A 21,632-nucleotide genomic window follows, 5' to 3' on the forward strand; every position below is an offset into this window, starting at 1 on the left:
CATCCCACGTTTCACCACTACGTGAAAAGTCAGCTGAAGCTACAGCTTGCCAAGCATCAAATGGGCTGATCTCTTTATCCATTCCCAATTTGCCAGAAAAAAACATCTTGGTCCAGTGTGTGTGAGAGAGAGAGTGAAAGTGAGAGTGAGAATGTGTTAAGGATCTGTTAAAGCAACAGAAAATAAAGAGAGTAAATGCACTTCCTGTTGTACTTAATTTACTTCCACATGGATCTTGGGCACGTAAATAGCTTGGAACACATTCAGTCAGCATTAGTTAATTTTTTAAAAAAACACCACTGATGCCCCTCCCCCTCAAAAAAATTTTTTTAAACATTTCCTGGTGGCTGAAGATAATATTGTATGTTATCATTGCTGGAAACTGCTTGTTGGAGTTTTTGTCACAGCAACAGAAACTCCTTATCTACTGACTGAAAACATTACATACATCTATACGACTTTGCTATTTGGCATATCACTTGCATTTATAAAGTACATCAAAAATGAAACGGTGGTTCTGGTTAATTTCTTTCCGCTGGAGATTTAAGAGTCACAGATGTACATTCTGTCCCCCCACCCAATCCCCCCCTACTAAAAACCCCTGCTCAAGTAAATATCCTTAAATTTCAACTGTTTCTTTCTTGTCTAAGTGAGGTTGTTAGTGAGCAGCAACAGTCAGGATCTGACTGATCTCACTGTAATTTATTTCTGATACAAAGACTTGAGTTTTGTATAGCTATGAAATATAAACAACTGCCCCTGCAAGGCATGAGATTAAGCACCTTGGATGCCTGATCAACACAGGAATATTTTTAATCAGACCATCCTCTCTCATGCACATATGTCTGTTATCACATAGGCTTTGGCACCACTAGTAATGAAAATGTAACATATGTGGTGACTTATGCAGCTAGTTTGTTATTACTAGAAGCAGTTTGGATTTGTCTCTGAAAGATAAATACACAGGGAAATCTTCCTTAATGTTCTTGTGACAGAAAGTGGACCACCTATGGTTGCTTTAGTAAGCATTTTGCTTTGTTTTTTACTCCCCTCATTCCAGAAACAGCTCACAGTGCCTGATGAGTTCTTGCAAGGAATCTGGAGCCTGAAACTAAGGGAGACAAGTCACTCACTAGTCACAAAGGCATCCCAAGTTTGCTAACCCTTCATTAAATGGGTGTTGAGGGAAGCAGGTGTCAAGATGTGTACAGAGATCACAAATTCACCCCAAGTTAGCTAAATATGGAGCTACTTGGAGCTAGTTCTATGGTGTGTGAAAACACCTCTTTGATTAATGTTGAAAGGCTATCAAGCATGATGGGACTTGACTCATAAGCACTGTTCCACTGCCTAATGGGTTAGTTTTGTGATATATTGATTGACACTAGGATCTTTGAAAAAGTTTTTATATTCTGTCTTTGCCTTACAGAGTTTTAGTAACAAGTATGGCTTTTCAATAATTTATCTTAAATAGCTGTTTTAAAGTGTTCTTCCACCCTGCATGTTGCCGGACTACAGCTCCCATCATCCATAGCCATTGGTTAAGTTGGCTGGGGTTGATGGAAGTTGTAGTCCAACATCTATCTTGTGTGGAAAAGGCACACCACACTAATATCTGATTCCACAAGTAAATGGAATAAGATCCAAAAACAAGGTATTGCTGTCACTACCATGAGATGCACAAACACACAGTTATACACAGGAATTTTACCATTGTTCACAAATGGCATGTATTTCTTGAAATATGTATCTATCTTATTAGTTGTTTCTGGTGGTACATTGTTATTTTTATACTCCCTGTCCTGTGGAAATATTGCATTGATAAATATTGAGAGAAAAATGGGATGGATCAGCTGCCTATTTGTCACTCTTCATTCTAGATACTGCAAGCTGAAATTTCCAATATATTTTTATAATTCCTATCTAGCTTGGCGCATAAAATAATCATTGCTTGAATGTGTGACAGACAGCAATAAAAAATGAGAGGGTTTATGTGTAGCAACCTCTCTGGGAAGATGAGCCAGTTCATTTATCAGTAAGGCACAACTCATAACCTTAGAAGGTGAACATATCCCACCAGCCATATATTGTCAGTTGTCATCTACCTGCATTCCAGGGACAAGAAGCAAACCCAGGAGGTTCTACTAAGCCTGCATCCATGGCTAATGGACTGCAGTCAGCTTGATGGGTCACAAATTATGCAGGTCTGCTGTAGGGTCACAAATAATTTCATTCTCTTTGTAATCTCACTTTTCAGAAAGGAAGGAACCCGGAAAAGCTGGTGGGAGATATTTCAGCTCCTTTCAGGTCAATAATAACCACGCCTATTAAAACTTACTGTAGGAGGGCTATAACGGTATGGCTTACCTAAAGTGCTCATGGCTTTAATACGTCACACATAAGAGAAGAATCATGCTGGACTCTGATGTATTATTGGACATGACAATGCTTTTAAAGAGCCACAATTTCCATTATTTCCCATAAGAGTATAAGATGAGCACTGTTGGGTCAGGCCAAAGGACCCTCTAGTCCTGCATTCTTTTCTCACAGTGGCCAACCTGACGCCCATGGGAAGCCTGCAAACATACACTTACATTATTTTGCAAGGTGGGTTGCTCATGTTTCTCATATCTGGCTTTGTCATATCATTGGCAGATGTGGAAACCCCAGTGACACAAGCTACTGTAACTGCAAAAAAAGGAATGTAGGCTGGGTCTATAAAGGAAATATGCAGTTACTTCTGTATACCTATGTGCTGTGCATATGTGCTTCATAAGTGAAAACCTTGAGCATATAGGGGACATTTCAGATTTTTAAAAAACTGAAGAAAGGGCAAGATAGGAGAAAATGTAGTTGTCTGTGTAATTCACTGAGAATCTACTAAGATCTTCCAATAATACAAAGGTCTGTAATGAAGAGTCACTTCTAATGTAAAGTTTTGCTTCTATAGGATTACTCATGGATTCCCATGGGTGTATACACATTAAAACATTTTTCATCAGAATGAGTAAGCTTTTCATACAGTCTCATGAGGCTGACCTCTTAACAGTTAACTAGTTCATCTTACAGCCTTATCTGAGCAAAAAGTTTGGATTAATCTATCCAAACACATTTTTTATAATTGGACATCTAGCTGTGAAAATAATTTAAAAATCCACTCTGTGGATACAAAATATTACTGGGGCCTAGCCTGAGCTTTGGTCTTTCTATGGATTAATTAAAAATAAATAAAATTTATCAGATGTGAAACAGCTTTCTTAACAACATCAGGGGGAAAACTCTTACAAAAGAAAAGGAAAGAAAAGAAAGAAAAAAGAAAAGAAAATGTTAGTTTTGGAGACACTAATATAACATAGGAAGAGTGAACCAAACAAATTCTATTCACATTTAAATAACCTCGCCTTACAGAAAAGCCTGATCAACAAGCAATTTTCACCAAACTCAGTAGATGCAAAGTATGTCCATTGTGAAAGATAGTTTAGTTCAATTGATATGGTTTGATGGGGGGGGCGTTGTTCCCCCATGTTTGCATTGTGGGAGCTTTTGCTATTTCCAGACAGTACCTCATTTTCAAAAGTTCAGCTTTTAGCAAATGTGCAATGGAGTTCAAATGTAGATGCATCTTGTCTAACTGAAGGGAATGCTTCTTCATACCATGTGCCAGCTTGGTTCATCTGCATAGTTCCCCTTTAATGCAAGATTTCTCATAACTCTTGAAGAGATTTGAGCAACAACAACTGAAACAGCACAATAAATTGTTAATAATTGTTGGGAAATATTCAAATGTCTGGATATCCTTTCATCATGCGCTGTTGGTCAGGCAACCTCCACTTCAGCAAGTGCCTGTGTTGCAGCTGATATCTTCAGTGCTTCATTATCCTTGTGGTGCCCCTATCCCTTTCCAGAAATTTCTCATGCTTCATTTTTTTTTGTATTTTCCTTTAGACTTCACTTCTGAATTAGCAGGACATCTTGTGTATTCTCTCTTTCTCTTTATTACTTTCCCCCCCTCTTTTTACTTTTCATCTTCATCTCCTTCACTCATGCTGCTAATGGATACTGAGGCGGCTTTTGGAGAAGAAGGGGGTGAAACCTTTCTGAAGAGCCAGGGGGAAGGGGGAGATGGAGACCGTGATGGTGAACGTCCTCCTGTTGGACTGCTTGTGGGGCTTTGCCTTGGAGACAACGCTTGAAGCATGCGCCCACTCCGCTCTTGAAACATCTGCTTCTGGAAAGCAAACAAAGAGGAAAATATGCATGTATGGACACACTAAGTAGAGCAAGAGTCAGCAAACTTGAAGGTGAGAAAATAGTGAATCAGAATGCTGTTTATTTTGCAAATATGGTTAGTGAAAAGAGCATCATAAGATTCTAAAATTTCTTTCTTGCACATGCAAAGTTCACAAGTCTTAAGATACAAATTGTATTTTAGTTATTTTCAGTGGCAAATACTAAAGGCTCTTATCACATTCTTAATGTGATTGCTCTTTATGTAAAACAGAAAGCAGAAAAAAGCTATTCATCAACCAGATCCTGATTTTACATTTGCAGGGACTGAATACTTTCTGTACCACCATATTATTCTGTACAAATGTCAAACAAAATATCCTGCACAATCCTATGTATGACCACATTCACACTGTACATTTATTCCATTATTATTCCACTTAAAACAATCATGCCTTCCCCCAAATAATCCTGGGAAGTGTAGTTTGTGAAGAGTGCTGAGAGTAGTCAGAAGATCCCTATTCCCCTCACAGAGCTACACTTTTCAGAGTTCTCTAGGAAAAGGGACTAATTGTGAAACCACTCTAACAGTTATAGCTCTGTGAGGAGAACAACTCTCAACACGTTTCATAAACTAGACTTTGCAGGATTCTTTGGAAGAAGCCATTACTGTTTAAAGTGGAGTAAGAGTGGGATATTGGAGACACCGAGACAATAGTCAAGAAATCAGAAGAGGGCTAGGACTGGGGAGGGCAGCTATGAGAGAACTAGAAAACATCCTCAAATGCAAGGATGTATCACTGAACACTAAAGTCAGGATCATTCAGACCATGGTATTCCCGATCGCTATGTATGGATGTGAAAGCTGGACAGTGAAAAAAGCAGATAAGAGAAAAATCAACTTATTTGAAATGTGGTGTTGGAGGAGAGCTTTGTGCATACCATGGACTGCGAAAAAGACAAATAATTGGGTCATAGAACAAATTAAACCAGAACTATAATTAGAAGCTAAAATGATGAAGCTGAGGTTATCATACTTTGGACACATAATGAGAAGGCATGATTCACTAGAAAAGACAATAATGCTAGGAAAAACAGAAGGGAGTAGAAAAAGAGGAAGACCAAACAACAGATGGATTGATTCCATAAAGGAAGCCACAGACCTGAACGTACAAGAGCTGAACAGGGTGGTTTATAATAGATGCTCTTGGAGGTCACTGATTCATAGGGTCACCATAAGTCGTAATTGACTTGAAGGCATATAACAACAACAAGAGTGGGATAAATTTATGGTGTGAATGTGACCTATGCCTACACAGATGTAAACCCCACTGAACTCAGTGGCACTTACTCCCTCCCAGGAAGTGTGTGTCATATAAAGTGCCCACGTGCAGCATTGTATTTATTTGTACATTCTGTATAATTATAAGTTATAATTATTTCAGTCTGGGGCTCCAACAGACCTTGTGTTCAGCAAGTTTCACTCCTGCGGTACATTCTCAGGCATATGTTATAACAATATGCATGGACTTCTGCAATGTAGATAGTATTTTGTAATTCTGACAGAAGGATGAGATGAGGAATTGAGAAAAATGCATGGCTCTTTATACCATCAATCTTCAACATGTTTTTGCATGTTGCAGCACCTGATGGAGAGGGACAGCAGAATGACTTCCCCCAGGGGAAGGTGACTAACAGGAGGCAATGCCAAAGCGATGAATCATCACCATAATAGTAAAAACTCATACAGAGATACAGCAGAAGACCTCCTTGGTGGGGCAGGTACTTGATTGATGGGAAACAATTTTTAATTGGTTGATTTCTTGCAGCACATTAGGCTGTCCTTGCACAAAGCTTGGGAAATACTACTGTATTGGCTAATGTGAACTTTCCACTATTTGGGAAAAGAGAAGCAAAGCAATACTGGAATAATTTCCAGGCTTTAAATGTTAAATGGGACTACCCTAACTTCTAGAAATTGTATGCGTGCCCAAAATGTATTATTTCACAAATAGTTACTATAATAATAGCATATTAATGGATGCACATTGCTGATCCGAGAAGTAAGCATGCCTGTAACTGTTCCTGTATATCTACTGTCAACATCGAAAGCAAAATCTGATATGGAAAATTAATGTTAATAACAATTTTGACAGTAAAACCCCCAAATACCAGGGTTTTAGTGTCATTAAACTTTTCTCTAGAACAATGCTACCTCTGATTTCACTCTTCACTGGATAATTTCATGTGGCTTGGCTCTACGAAGGCCTTCCTATAAAATTGCTTCCAGTTTCTTGCTCTGTAGTTGCTTCCACTCTCAGTCACAGAAAAAACAAAAATTATTGTCACTTTGAATGTTCCATGTATGAATAAATGTGCAGCCAAATCCATAAATGCAACGATACCTCCTTAGGACCAATCTTACTATTAATACTTTACATAGCAACTTTTAGAGTGTAAAGTGTTTTTAAACTTCTCTACAAAAACTCGTTATGATAAGAAATTTGGAGGGGCCATACCTTAGTGGAAATGCACATGCCAGGTTTAACCCTTTGCATTCCATTAAAAGGATCTTGGGTAACAGGCCTATAATTTATATACATATAATTTAGAATGAATAACTATAATTTGAATATACTGTAAATACATCTCACCATAATGAGAAAGACTGACCAGAGGTATCCCTTCTCAGTCTGTTGTTCAGGTGCTACCTGTTGATGGGCTATTTGAAGCCCCCTGTTGTCTCTTTTCCTGGTTCATGATAATTAAACTGGGCTAAGAGGGGGCATTCCTTTAAGCAGAAGACTGTCCTCTATAAAGTAGGACACACAGCCACCCTAGCTGAACTAGAATGAACAATGACCTGCTTCATACATTCATACTGATTTAATACAAGCTGAGGCTAAAACATCATGGCTTATCCACGGATGTGGTTTTATTCAAATCTTGCTCTCCCAAGTCCAAATTAAGTACACACTGTCTTTGAAAAGGTTCCTGAATCATACTTTGTATCAGGTATGTATTCCTAATCCTAATAATAATATTTAAAATGCAAAACATATACAAAACCAGTCTGTTTTAATTATATAATTCTATTGCCAAGAAATACTTAGGAGCCTGATTCTATTCTCTTCTGCTATTAACAGAGATGAAGTAAATAAAAAGCATATAAAACAATTTATAGTATGTACCCAAGCTCCATCTGGCCCAAACAGCTCTAAGAAGTTCCCAATAAACTCTCTAGACTTCTCTTCCCATTTCTGAATGAGATCGTGACTTTTTTCTTCTACTCGATTCACAAACTCTTTAGACTTTTCTTCCACATTCTTCACTTTTTCTTTCATTTTGTCTACCTGGTTCTGAAGGCGGTATTTCTTTTCCTGGTAAAAATAAAAATAAAGAATTTTATTGCAAGTCCCACTAGTTCTGGGCTATATCAATTCAGATTACAGAGGACAGGGATGAAACTAGCACATCAGGGAGAAAAGATTAATGTATGTATCTCCATTGTGTATTAATTTACTACTTTAATTTTTAATTTACTGTTTTTTTACATGGGAAAGAATTAAAAACTATGGTCTCTTTATCTGCGGTCTGAAATGATATAGTCCAGAACTGCACTACTGCTGTTGTTGGATAGATGGCTAGTATAGTAGAGGCACTATGGGATGGCTATTACAAGAAATTGGCTGTTTTAAATAAGGCACATACTTTGCTCTCTGTCCCTTTAAGCTGGAGGCTGTGGGACTGAGTTACAGGAAGGAGAGCTTATGACACGTATTGATGAGGCGAGAGAAAAATTAGGATTTTTCTGTTTTCTTTTTAGGAGTCAGAAAGGAAATTAATTTGAAATTGATTTGTGGATAATGAAGTGGGGAATGAATGGAATGTGAAAATTTTGAATGATTTGAATGTTTTGGAATAAATCAATTGAAGAGGAATTTATCTGAGATAATTTAGACAGAAACATTATTTGGGGGTTTCATGTTTGGGGCTTAGACACACACACCCCCAGTGCTGTCTCATACTCATTTTGAAGTCTTGAGTAAGTTACTAGTCTCTCAGTCTTACTGCTTTGCTTCCAGTAAAACTAATACTATATTCCAGGTGCAGATGTAGTTTTAAAAAGTAATTTGATGTTTGGAGTCCAGATCCCATCCCTGCCTTGAACTTAATTTGTGTCCTAAAGCAAGCCATTTGTCTTCACGGAATCAAGTATTCTGTTTCCAACAGTGGCTAGCCAAATATCTCTGAGAAGCTTACACACACAGCTTGAGGACAACAGCCCTTCCATGTTGTTTGTCCCCCAAATCAGATATTCAGAGGTATACTATTTCTGTGGCAGGCTTCCATTGGCAGAATTGTGGGAGAAGCTTTGGGTAAGTGGAGCCAACGGAAAATATGGTGGGTTGGCATGGAGGATGGGTCTTGTTACTCCCATGTAGTTTCCTTGGTTCAAATGATGGCTGACTGTAAACCCTGAAGCTAATGAAGAGTTGATAGGAGTATCTCAGTGGGCATCCTTCTCCCTGCCCTCATGTTTCCCACTTCTAGGCAGGAGGTGATTTCTAATCCAAAGTAGGCCTTGAACATGACTTAAGAGTCTGATACACTTACATTTATAAAGCTGACATTCAACTCTTTAGCAGTATATCCTCTCTGAAGGTTGCGGCGGGCATAAACATCGTAATCACGTACAATTCTAGTGATGATATCTGATGTTGAGATGCCCTCAGTTCTCTGAGTTGGTACAAACATTCCTGATTAAAAGAGGAAGAATTAAGAGTGATAATTAAGCTCCACCTTTCATGTACAGTAAAAATCATTTGTTTTATAATGGCCTAATTCTGGTCCTTGATTTTTAAATTAAATATTTGCCAGCTGTGGTTCACAGACTGTCCAGTTCTGGATAAAACATTTCATAGCACTAATTTTAGTAACCATACACACACATGATTGAGTGAGTTGATTTTTAATAGCAAATACATATTGGGTATAAATATATCAAGTTAGGGACAGCCAACATGGAGTCTCTCAGGTATTGTTGGACTCCAGTTCCCCTTAGCCAGAGATAGCAAGGTCGTAGAGGATGGGAGCTATAGTCAACAAAATCTGGAGGACCCTACCTCTACATTAAGTGTTCTTGGGTATGACACATTGCTGAGAGAAGAAGGGCCTATTGCAGCTTTCAATCTAGATTGATTGTAGATGCTGCCATCCATTTGGGTGGTGTGGATTATTTATTATATATTTATAACATTTATACCCTGCCTTTCTTTCATCATAGAAATCCAAGGCGGCACACATGTGGTTCCCAGATGGTCCCCCATCCAGGCACTGACCATCCCAGACTGCTATCCCAGACCTGCTTAGCTTCTGCAAGGTGGTGGCCTTATGTGCCTTCGGACCATAGCCTGGTTACTTGATATGTGTTTGAAAACCCTCTCCTTGATTAGATTACATGATTGAAAACCCTCCCCTTGCAATCTTGATACATGCCCATGCACAATATCATTGGGCAGGTATGGATACACACCCCTCCCCATTGCTGGGACTTACATATGTTTTCAATTGGACACACAGGATAATGCAGAATCAATCTACAGTTATTTTTTATTTTCAGAATGAACCCAGTTTGTCAAGAAATGCTTTTCAGGGGCGAAATATATGTAATAAGTTTAGATTATGTGTGGACAAGGTAGAAAAACTAAGAACTCATTCTCTATTAATACTAGAATAAAATGTTGCATGTACACAGTCTTAGTCTGGATCTAATCTATCAATGGTTTCAAATACTCCAGAGCTATAGCCACAACCACTCTAAAGCTCTACATCCCACTTATGCTGTCATAAGCCTTATAGGGCCATCCTATACAGGTATGGGACATGCCCTCAGAGAAGTGTGCATAGAATCACTGTCAGAATCCCAGACTAACATGAATAGAATAGAATTATCTGGTTCCACTTACTGTTGGGCTCTCTACTTTCCATCCTATTAGTCCCAATGGGCAAAAGCTGCCACTGGTTTCAGGAAACAATGGTAGGAGATGGCTCTTATTATCACATCCTCCCTGTGGGCTTTCCAGAAGCATCTGGTTGACCACTGTGGCAAACAGGATGCTGGACTAGATAGGCCTTTAGTATGATTGTCCAGGGCTCTTCTTATATTTTTATGCTTTCATAGCATAGCAGGACTGAACTTCAGTGGAAAAATTGGAACCTAATGAAGTTCACATTTCTAGGTAAACTGTTAAAGCTACAAGAGTTATTTCAAGGTGTGGTTTTAGAAACCCTAGCTAGGCTAACCCAATATTCTTCTCTAAAGTCGAGTGGATTTGCAGTGATGCTCAATGGCACATGGAACATTCTCCTAAAGATCACAATTAAAATATCTATTATCTTCCCACATCAAAAACCATGGCTTATGGTTTCAAGAAGAGAACTTTCTGTTGAAAGCAGCATTTATTCCACAATAGTGAACAGAAAGTTTATAATTCTTGCTCTCATCTTCCTGCACTGGTAGCTATGTGAAGTACCAACATAATAGAAGCATTAAAACAGGGGTGTGGAACCTTAGGCTTGGGGGCCAGATGTAGCCCTCCTGGCCTCTGTTTCTGGCCGTCAGAACTCTCCCCAGGCTACATCTCCTTGGTGCTTTTTTGGTGACACTACTCACTGGTACTGAGTACCAGCACCTCCTTTTTTTTGCTGCCCTTGGCACTTCTGTCAAATAGTAATTTTGTCCACCCTTCACCCAAAAGACCCAGGGCTGTTCACAACAGTTTAAAAATACATAATTAAAATAGTTAAAAACAGTGTCACAAAATATTGGGTTGGCCCTAAAAATATACATCTCAGGTGTCAAAGGCCAGGGTAAAGAGGTATGTCTTCAGTATTTTCCAAAAACTGTACAGGGAAGTTGCAAGACGCATGTCTGTGGGGAGGGAGTTCCACAACTCTGATGGGCTGCTACTGCTCAAGCTTCTGAGAGTGGTGGAACTCCAAAAGGCCCCCCCCTCTGCTGATCTTAGAACCTGAGAGGATCTGTAGGGAAGGAGGCAGTCTTTCAGATATCTGGGACCTAAGTCATTTAGAGCTTTAAACACTAATGAGAGCATCTTGATTTGGGCCCAGAAACAAACTGGCAACCAATGCAGCTGTTTCAAAACAGGGGTTATATGAGTTCTAAAGGGATCCCCAGCCAGCAATCTGGCTGCCGCATTTTGGACCAATTAAAGTTTCCAAATCAAGTTCAAGGGCAGCCACACAAAGAGCATTGCAATAATCCAATCTGGAAGTTACAAAAGCACGGAGTACTTCATGAGTACTGGCACCTCATTTTTTTTTTTTTACCAAGAAAGCACTGCATTTTCTCCTCAGGCACCTCCAGCCCTACTTTGCACACCTTTGGAACATTGCCAAGAAGGAATGAGGCCCTCAGTCTGAAAAAGGTTCCCCAACCCTGCTTTAAAAACACAAAGTATAAACTTCCCCCCACCTGCCTCCTTTATATGCTTGTAAACATCATCTGAACCAGCAGAAGAATATGGAATGTCGTCATGGGCTACAAAATCAATCTGGAAGACACAGAAGAAAGCAAATTAAATTGGCCCTTACTGATTTCTTGCTTATTAATTATTATTATTATTATTATTTAGATATATTAGCTGCTTGATACCCAAAGGTCCCCACAATGTTAAAACAAAAACAAATAAAACACAGCATGAGAACATAGCAACAAAAAACAATAGGAATAGCACCCCCATGCAGCCACAGGAAGGTTTGGTAGCATATTAAAACAAAACATCTCAATCCAGCATATGCCTAGGAGACAAGGTATGTCTTTACCTGGCACCAGAAAGATGTCAATGAAGGTGCCAGGCGGACTTCAGTTTCGAAGCATAACTTTTTTACTTGCTTTATCAGCTTGCCCTATGCCTTAGTATTAAACTAAGATGTTTTAGGCTGTTGTAATTGTTGATTATGATAAATGTGTAACATATGAGATTATGGTTGGAAACCTTTTGCTCAGAGAACTGCTTTGGATTTATGTAAGTGATACCAATAACAAACTTAAAGCTGGCTGCAGTCATTTTCACACATTCCATCATTTGCACAGATTAGCTCAGGGATAGGAAATGTTTGGCCCTCCATCTCCCTAGCACCATTGGAGTTGTGTGGAGACTCCAAGATCAAGATATGTACATTGTGAGTTGTTTTCTAATTTTATTGTTTGTGAATGGCAGAGGTGGAAAACCTGTGGTCCAGATGTTGTTGGATTCTAATTCCCAGACTATAACCAAAAAGGATAGAAACCCACCCTAGACAACCTCTAAACTCAATTGGGCTAGGTAATATATCTGTTAAAATATCTAAAGTAATAGATACATTGGATTTATGTACTTGCAGATGGCCATATATGTTTTCCACTTCATTTATAGGTAAGATATATTATCTACAAAATCTAAAAATGCCAAAGGATCTCAGTAACATCCAGCCAACAAAAATCCAAAGTGCCCACTGAAGAAGACCTTTACAGGGAAAGATCTAGTTCAAGATCTGAATGCATGGAATGGATTATGGGAAAGATCTAGTACAATATTTGAATGCATGGAATGGATTAAGGATATTTTATTGCCATATATGATTGTTTATAACAATGTTTTATGATTCCTGTTGTTATGTGCCTCCAAGTCGGCTATGACTTATGGCGACCCTATGAATCAGTGACCTCCAAGAGCATCTCTCATGAGCTACCCTGTTCAGATCTTGTAAGTTCAGGTCTGTGGCTTCCTTTAAATAGGTGTGATACCGGTATTTTATGACTGAACAAATGAGTGGGTACATTTTGTACAAACTGAACTTTTACTTAAATGTTGGCACCTAAGTTCCAGTCATCAGCCCTTTGATGCAGATATGATGAAGGAAAAAGTGAGTGAGAAGACAGACTATATGAATATGAATAATATATGTTGTTATATGCCTCCAAGTCCACTGCGACTTAGGCGACACTATGAATCAGCAACCTTCAAGAGCATCTGTCACGAACCACCCTGTTCAGATCTTGTAAGTTCAGGTCTGTGGCTTCCTTTACGGAATCAATCCATCTCTTGTTTGGCCTTCCTCTTTTTCTACTCCCTTCTGTTTTTCCCAGCATTATTGACTTTTCTAGTGAATCATGTCTTCTCATGATGTGTCCAAAGTATGATAACCTCAGTTTCATCATTTTAGCTTCTAGTGATAGTTCTGGTTTAATTTGTTCTAACACCCAATTACTTCTCTTTTTTTCAGTCCATGCTATCCGCAAAGCTCTCCTCCAACACCACATTTCAAATGAGTTGATTTTTCTCTTATCCACTTTTTTCACTGTCCAACTTTCACATCCATACATAGGGATTGGAAATACTATGGTCTGTATGATCCTGACTTTAGTGTTCAGTGATACATCTTTGCATTTGAGGACCTTTTCTAGTTCTCTCACAGCTGCCCTCCCCAGTCCTAGCCTTCTTCTGATTTCTTGACTATTATCTCCATTTTGGTTAATGACTGTGCTGACATATTGATAATCCTTGACAAGTTCAATGTCCTCACTGTCAACTTTAAAGTTGCATAAATCTTCTGTTGTCATTACTTTAGTCTTTTTGACGTTCAGCTGTAGTCCTGCTTTTGTGCTTTCCTCTTTAACTTTCATCAGCATTTGTTTCAAATCATTACTGGTTTCTGCTAGTAGTATGGTGTTGTCTGCATATCTTAAATTATTGATGTTTCTCCCTCCAGTTTTCACACCTCCTTCATCTTTGTCCAATCCTGCTTTCCGTATGATATGTTCTGCGTACAGATTAAATAAATAGGGTGATAAAATACACCCCTGTCTCACACCCTTTTCTATTGGGAACCAATCGGTTTCTCCATATTCTGTCCTTACAGTAGCCTCTTGTCCAGAGTATACGTTGTGCATCAGGACAATCAGATGCTGTGGCACCCCCATTTCTTTTAAAGCATTCCATAGTTTTTCATGATCTACACAGTCAAAGGCTTTGCTGTAATCTATAAAGCACAGGGTGATTTTCTTCTGAATTTCCTTGCTCCGTTCCATTATCCAACGTATGTTTGGATCTCTGGTGCCTCTTCCCTTTCTAAATCCAGCTTGGACGTCTGGCATTTCTCGCTCCATATATGGTAAGAGCCTTTGTTGTAGAATCTTGAGCATTACTTTACTTGCATGGGATATTAAGGCAATAGTTCGGTAATTACTGCATTCTCTGGGATCCCCTTTCTTTGGAAGTGGGATATATATTGAACACTTCCAGTCTGTGGGCCATTGTTTAGTTTTCCATATTTCTTGACAGATTTTTGTCAAAATGTGGACAGATTCAGTCTCAGTAGCTTGTAGCAACTCTATTGATATGCCATCTATTCCTGGTGATTTGTTTCTTCCAAGAATTTTAAGAGCAGCTTTCACCTCACATTCTAACATTTCTGGTTCTTCACCATATGGTTCCTCTGTGAATGAATCTGTCATCCTGTCATCTCTTTTATAGAGTTCTTCAGTGTATTGCTTCCATCTTCCTTTTATTTCATCTCGGTCAGTCAGTGTGTTCCCCTGTTGATTATTCAACATCCCTACTTGTGGTTTAAATTTCCCTTTAATTTCTCTAATCTTTTGGAATAGGGCTCTTGTTCTACCCATTTTGTTGTCCTTTTCTATTTCTATACAATAACTATTGTAATAGTTTTCTTTGTCCCTACGTACTAGTCGTTGTATAGTTGCATTTAGGGTTCTGACGGTGTTCTATCTCCTTTTGCTTTTGCTTTCCTTCTCTCGTTAACCATTTTAAGAGTTTCTTCAGTCATCCTTTGAGGTCTTTCTCTCTTTTTAACAAGAGGTATTGTCTTTTTGCATTCTTCTCTGATAATGTCCCTGACTTCAGTCCATAGTTCTTCTGGTTCTCTGTCAACTAAGTTTAAAGCCTCAAACCTGTTCCTTATTTGATCTTTATATTCTTCTGGGATGTTATTTAAATTGTCTTTTGGCATTATGAGTGCTTTGTTCTTCTTCTTTAGCTTTACTCTGATTTTCGATACGATCAGTTCATGATCTGTACCGCAGTCTGCTCCTGGTCTTGTTTTTGCAGAAAGTATGGAACTTCTCCATCTTCTGTTGCCAATTATATAATCAATTTGATTCCTATATTGACTATCTGGTGATGTCCACGTGTACAGTCGTCTTTTTGGTTGCTCAAAAAACATGTTGGCAAGAAACAAATCATTGGCTTCACAGAATTCAATAAGTTTTTCTCCTGCTTCATTTCTGTCACCTAAGCCCCATTTCCCCACAATTCCTAGTTCTTCTCTGTTCCCTACTTTTGCATTCCAGTCTCCCATGATTATCATCATATCTTGTTTTGGTGTGTCATCAATTTCCTCCTGTACTTCTGCATAAAATCTCTCCAATTCTTCTTCTTCTGCGTTTGATGTTGGAGCGTAGACTTGGATGATGGTTATGTTAATAGGTTTCCCATTTAATCTCATTGATATCACTTGCTGAGACCTTGCGTTGTAGCTCCTAATTGCTTTTGCTACATCACTTCTCACTATTAAAGCAACCCCGTTTCTTCTTGATTTCTCATTTCCTGCATAAAATATTTTGTAGTTGCCTGTAGTTGCGCTGTAATGGAAAAGTCCAACAGGCTGTGACCCTCGATGTTAAAATGCTTTGCAACTGGTTGCTCCACTTTTTTTGTCAAAATTGCCGACTTGTGATTCCTGAAGCGCATGCGTAGGTCAGTTGTGATTTAGGTGATTAACGGAATCCTTATAGGGATCCAGAGCAAGCTTGAGTGAAGTTCTGTTTGTTGCTTTCGAAACTGTCTTTTATATATATATATATATTACATTTACTACTTTAGATGTTTAAATAGATACAGTATATCACCTAGCCCAATTGAGTTTTTTAGAGGATTCTCACGCCCATCTGCCCCAACCAGGATGGTCAATAATCAAGGATGATGGGAGCTGTAGTCTACCAACATCTTGATGATCACAGGTTTCACACTCCTGGGTTAGCTATTATTGTTGTTGTTGTTGTTGTCGTCTTTATTTTTACCCCGCTGTTTTTCCAAAATTGGAACCCAAGGCGGCTTACAGATATAAAAGTGGATACATATAATAAAAACATACAAAAATCTGCATTAAGCTAAAATTAAACTGTTTGCAACATTAAAACATTAACATACACTCAAGATACTTAAAAACAAATTAAAAATAGTGCAATTAAAACCATGAGCTACTATGTTAAAATTAATTAACTGGGGCTATTCCAAAAATGTAGAGTGGCCACCCATGATAAAATTACTGACATGATCTCTGGTTATTATTGAGCAGCAGTTTTCAGATGTCACTAAAGTGCTGTCTTAATTAAGGTGGGGGGAGGGCTAATCTTGTCATTTAATGAAGTAGTAAAAATTTCATGGATATGTGCTACAATAGGAGAAATATTTAAGTCATGCACTCCAGCTCTTGATTCATCATACTATATTGTTAAACCCCAAATTTATGCAGTTGCGTTTAGGCCCACACGTGCTACAATTCAGAGGGTAAAACAAATTTTAATAATAATAATAATAATGACAACAACAACAACAACCCACCCTTCCTCCCAGAAGTAACCCAAGGCAGCAAACAAAACACTAAAAACACTCTAAAACACCTTAAAAACAGACTTTTAAAATACATTAAAACAAAACATCTTTAAAAATATGTTAAAACAAAACGTTTTCAAAGACATATTTTTTTAAAAAAAGCTTTAAAAACATTACAAAGCAATTCCACCACAGATACAGACTGGGATAAGGTCTCTACTTAAAAGGCTTGTTGAAAGAGGGAAGTCTTCAGTAGATACCAAAAAGATAACACAGATGGTGCCAGTCTAATATTTAAGGGGGGGGATTCCAAAGGATAGGTGCCAACACTAAAGGTACACTTCCTATGTTGTGCAGAACAGACCTCCTGATTAGATGGTATCTGCAAAAGGTCCTCACCTGCAGAGGGCAGTGATCAACTGGCTATATAAGGGGTAAGACAATATTTCAGGTATCCTGGTCTCAAGCTGTATAGGGCTTTGTCCACCAAAACTAGAACCTTGAACTTGGCCCGGTAGCTAATGGCAGAGCTTGGAAAAGTTACTTTTTAAAACTACAACTCCCATCAGCCCCAGCCAGCATGGCCACTGGATTGGGCTGATGGGAGTTGTAGTTCAAAAAAGTAACTTTTCCAAGCTCTGGCTAATGGGCAGCCAGTGCAATTCTTTCAACAGCAGGATGATGTATTGGCGATAACCTGCCCCAGTGAGCAGTCAAGCTGCCACATTTTGCATCAGCTGCAGCTTCCGGACCAACCTAAAGGGCAGCCCCACATAGAGCACATTACAGTAAATCAGCCTGGAGGTTACCAGTGCATGGATAACAGTGGTCAGGCTAACCTGGCTGAGAAATGGCTGCAGCTGTCTTACCAGCTGAAGCTGGTAAAAGGCACACTGAGGTCACCTGGGCCTCTAGTGACAAGGATGGATCCAGGAGCACTCCCAGACTACAAACCTGCTCTTTCAAAAGGAGTATGACCCCATCCAAAGCAGGCAACTGACCAATTAGCCAAACTCGGGAACCGCCAACCTACAGTGCCTCTGTCTTGCTACGATTCAAACTCAATTTACTGGCCCTCATCCAGCCCGCCACTGACTCCAGGCAGCAGTCTAGGGCTTTCACAACCTCTCCCGATTCAGATATTACAGAGAAATAGAGCTGACACCTTGCCCCAAATCTCCTGATGTCCACTCCCAAGGACTTCACATAGATGTTAAACAGCATTGAGGACAAGATGGTACCCTGCAGCACCCAACAACACAACTTTCAGGGGACCAAAAGACAATCACCCAATGCTATTCTCTGAAAACAACCCTGGAAATAGGATTGGAATCAGTGTAAAACAGTGCCTCCAATACCCATCTTACCAAGTCGGCTCAAAAGGATACCATGGTAAATAGTATCAAAACCCACTGAGATATCAAGTAAGAATAACAGGGTTGTATTCCCCCTGTCCTTCTCTCGATAAAGGTCATCCATTAGGGCGACCAAGGCCGATTCAGTCCCATAACCAAACCTGAACCCAGATTGGAATGGGTCAAAATGTTCTGTTTAATCCAAGAGTACTTGCAATTGAAGGTGCAGGTTTGTAACTTGGGGGTTCTCCTAGAACCATCTCTGTCACTTGAGGCTCAGGTAGCCTCGGTGGCACGGAGTGTCTTCTACCAACTTCGGTTGGTGGCCCAGCTATGCCCCTATCTGGACAGGGATAACCTGGCTTCAGTTGGCCATGCTCTGATAACCTCCAAGTTAGATTACATGGGGATGCCTTTGAAGATGGTTCGGAAACTGCAGCTTGTGTAAAATGCAGCAACCAGATTTGTAACAGGGACCAGATGGTTCCAACATATAAAACCGATTCTGGCCCACTTGCATTGGCTGCCTGTATGTTTCCGAGCTCAATTCAAGGTGCTGGTTTTAACCTATAAAGCCTTACACGGCTTGGGACCACAATACCTGATGGAACACCTCTCCCAACATGAACCCACCCATACACTACTCTCAGCATCCAAGGCCCTCCTCCAGGTGCCTACTCAGAGGGAAGCTGGTAGGCTGGCAACAAGGGAGAGGGCCTTCTCAGTGGTGGCCCCCAAATTATGGAATGATCTCCCTGATGAGGTGTGCCTGGCGCCAACATTGTTATCTTTTCAGTGCCAGGTCAAGACTTTCCTCTTCTCCCAGGCATTTTAGCATGTGTTTTTAAATTGCTTTTTTAAAATGTGTTTTTAAATTTGTATATTTGTTTTTAATGTTTTTAATCATTGTAAACTGCCCAGAGAGCTTCAGCTGTGGGGCGGTATACAAATGCAATAAATAAATAAATAAATTGCTGTGCCACAACTCTCTTTAAAAAGGGGGTATTTGCAACCAGGAAGTCATTGTCACAAACCAATAGGTCCAGAGTGGATTTTTTCAGGAGTAGTTGGATCACTGCCTTTTTCAGGATGGCTGGGACCAGTCCCTCCTGCAAAGATCCATTTGGTCATACCTCCTCAGCAAGTTTTAATAAACCAAGAGTGGCAAGAGTTGAGAGGCCATATTGCTGGTTTCATCATCACAAGCACCTTGTCCATGTCATCAGGCCGCATCAACTGAAACTGGTCTCAAGAAGTTGTGGTAGACATTGCACTGGATACCTCACCTCAAACAACCCCAAATCTTCAGATAGATCATAAGTTTTAAATATATGCATGTTTAAATTTGTGCAGAACATTACTCCTCATAAAATAATAGCTCAGTGAAGTACATGAAGTATGCTGGAACTTGAAGGATGCTTTGGAATGATACAATACTATTGTCAAGAAGCTCAGAAGAAGTGCTATCAGACTGTAAGAGGTAAAGTAAGTTATCAAAATGTGCTGAGGATGAAGAAGAAAGGTACAAATTGCACTCCTCACTCAGGGTTCATCTACACGGGGGTTTGCTGTGTGTCTGTACTTACACCCCCTTTTAATTTGCATGGTTCACATGACGTTACTGGCAAACAGAAGCTATCACAGTTTTCCCCCTGTAAATCTGTAGTAACTCCCAATTCTCTGATAATGTGAAAAGGGAAGGGAAAAATGTATCCACTCCATATCTCTAGTACTTGCAGATGCTGTGCTCCAATGCTTTTAGGTGAGTGTATTAATCATTCCCTTTTCCATGCCCACTCCCTCCTCCTCCCTTCTTTCACTTCATTTCCTGAGGGCTGAAGAGTAACTTCCAGCTGCTCTCTCCTGTTCTGCTGTCATTTTTTAAGTTGCTGCAAGCAGTACCTTTCTTTTCTTTTCCCCCTAACTAGTGTGCAAAAGCATAACATTGTTCAAACAAAAATTGGTATTTCAGCTGTGTGGTACCATCAAAAAACCAAACAATTGTACTTCTGGTTTGCTGTTTTTTTAAATGAAACTAACTAGCAGAACACATTGAGCATGCTTGGTTGCTAGGTAATGAGAGGGAGTGGAAATGTTAAATTAGAGGGCATGGTCATTAGGAAACTGTGTGATTGATCCTTCCCCTTTAGTGTGAATAGAAAACACAGTGTTTGCAGCTGGCATTGATCCCTTACTGTGGATGGCACAGATAGAAGACGGAGGTAAAAACAGTGTCTTTAGTATGAAGTAATGCTCCCAAGTGGATAAGCCTTCAGTTGTGTGGGCTTGACCTGCATTATTTGGGATTGTGTAATTTTCCCTGCTAGGAATATCTCAGTTTTAGAAGGGTGGGTTCTAGAAACATAGGAAAACCACGCATCTTATACATTTTCCAAGATCATAGATAGTGACTGTCAATTCTTTTCTGTTAGATTTGGTATTGGGCTCAGCAACCAAACTATATTTTTTAAAGCTAGACAAGAGACTGATTAATTCTGATCCTAATTCTGAGTAAAATCATTATCCTGTTGCACTTTCAATGACATCACAGGGAGTGTGATGAGGTCTGGATCCCTCTTCCACTCCCAATGAGCTCCCAAGCCTCCTCTTCTTCTGGTAGTGACAGAAGGAGAGGGAGGTCTCACTCCTTGCCCTCTTCCCATGCACTTGAAAGCCAACACCACCCCGGGGAAACTATACTTTCTAGCAATCCTAGCACCTGCATTACCACCAAAGTGGCAATTCAAGGGAGGGAGAGCGGGGAGGAAGACATCTCTTTGTGCTGCTGCCATCAGCATAGCCAACTAAGTGAGGAGAAAGAGGAGCGGGAGTTATTTTCCAGCTTGGATTACAATCTTAGCCAGAAAAGTACTGTGAGGAAGAAGGAAATGGCTCAGCTGAGACTATTGATGTGCTTTATAAGCATGCCAAATTCATATTCTAAACTGGGTGACTGAAAAGGTCAGCAACATCAAAAATAATAAGCTGTTTCTTTCCATCTGTTGAACATGAAGAGAAAATCACCTTATGGTTTTCCAGAAACTCCGGTGTGAGTGTCCATGGAGCATCTCTGATTACTTCATCTACGTAACGGCAGTGTCTGAGGGCCTCATACCTCTCTGCTTCGTTCATTACAGTGAAGCCTTTAAACTTGTGGGTAAGATCATCACTGCAAACTGACACACACACAAAAGAAAAATTCAACATAGAATGACACAGGCCCTGTAAAATGTAGCGCATCTGTGCAGTTAGAAATTCTTCAAAGCTATTTTTTGTGAATTAAATGTATAATTGTCAAACCAAATCACACTTATTCATGACTGTGAAATTAAAACAAAATAGCCCCCAAAATAAAAGCAACCAGAACAGAAACAAGATGTAACAGGAAATGGTTGTCTTAATTCTGTCT

The 21,632-nt window shown here is 39.5% G+C and overlaps 1 protein-coding gene across 4 annotated transcripts in view; it reads right to left on the reverse strand.

The window, feature by feature from the left end:
- Nucleotides 1-201: 201 nt before the first annotated feature.
- Nucleotides 202-21,632, reverse strand: part of PCYT1B (phosphate cytidylyltransferase 1B, choline) — a 48,935-nt gene continuing 27,504 nt past the window's right edge. For 2 of the 4 annotated variants that reach the window (XM_061627341.1, XM_061627340.1), the window contains exons 4-8: nucleotides 21,248-21,399; nucleotides 11,726-11,804; nucleotides 8,845-8,987; nucleotides 7,419-7,607; nucleotides 202-4,228 (exon numbers count right to left, since the gene is read on the reverse strand). In XM_061627341.1, coding sequence (XP_061483325.1) covers nucleotides 4,016-4,228; nucleotides 7,419-7,607; nucleotides 8,845-8,987; nucleotides 11,726-11,804; nucleotides 21,248-21,399 — 776 coding nt within the window. In that variant the 3' untranslated portion in view covers nucleotides 202-4,015. Of the gene's footprint in view, nucleotides 4,229-6,442; nucleotides 6,544-7,146; nucleotides 7,608-8,844; nucleotides 8,988-11,725; nucleotides 11,805-21,247; nucleotides 21,400-21,632 lie in introns of those variants that run through there. The other 2 variants (XM_061627343.1, XM_061627342.1) reach the window with 2 other exon arrangements.

This window comes from Rhineura floridana, chromosome 5 (genome assembly GCF_030035675.1).
Source record: "Rhineura floridana isolate rRhiFlo1 chromosome 5, rRhiFlo1.hap2, whole genome shotgun sequence".
NCBI classification, from domain to species: Eukaryota; Metazoa; Chordata; class Lepidosauria; order Squamata; family Rhineuridae; genus Rhineura; species Rhineura floridana.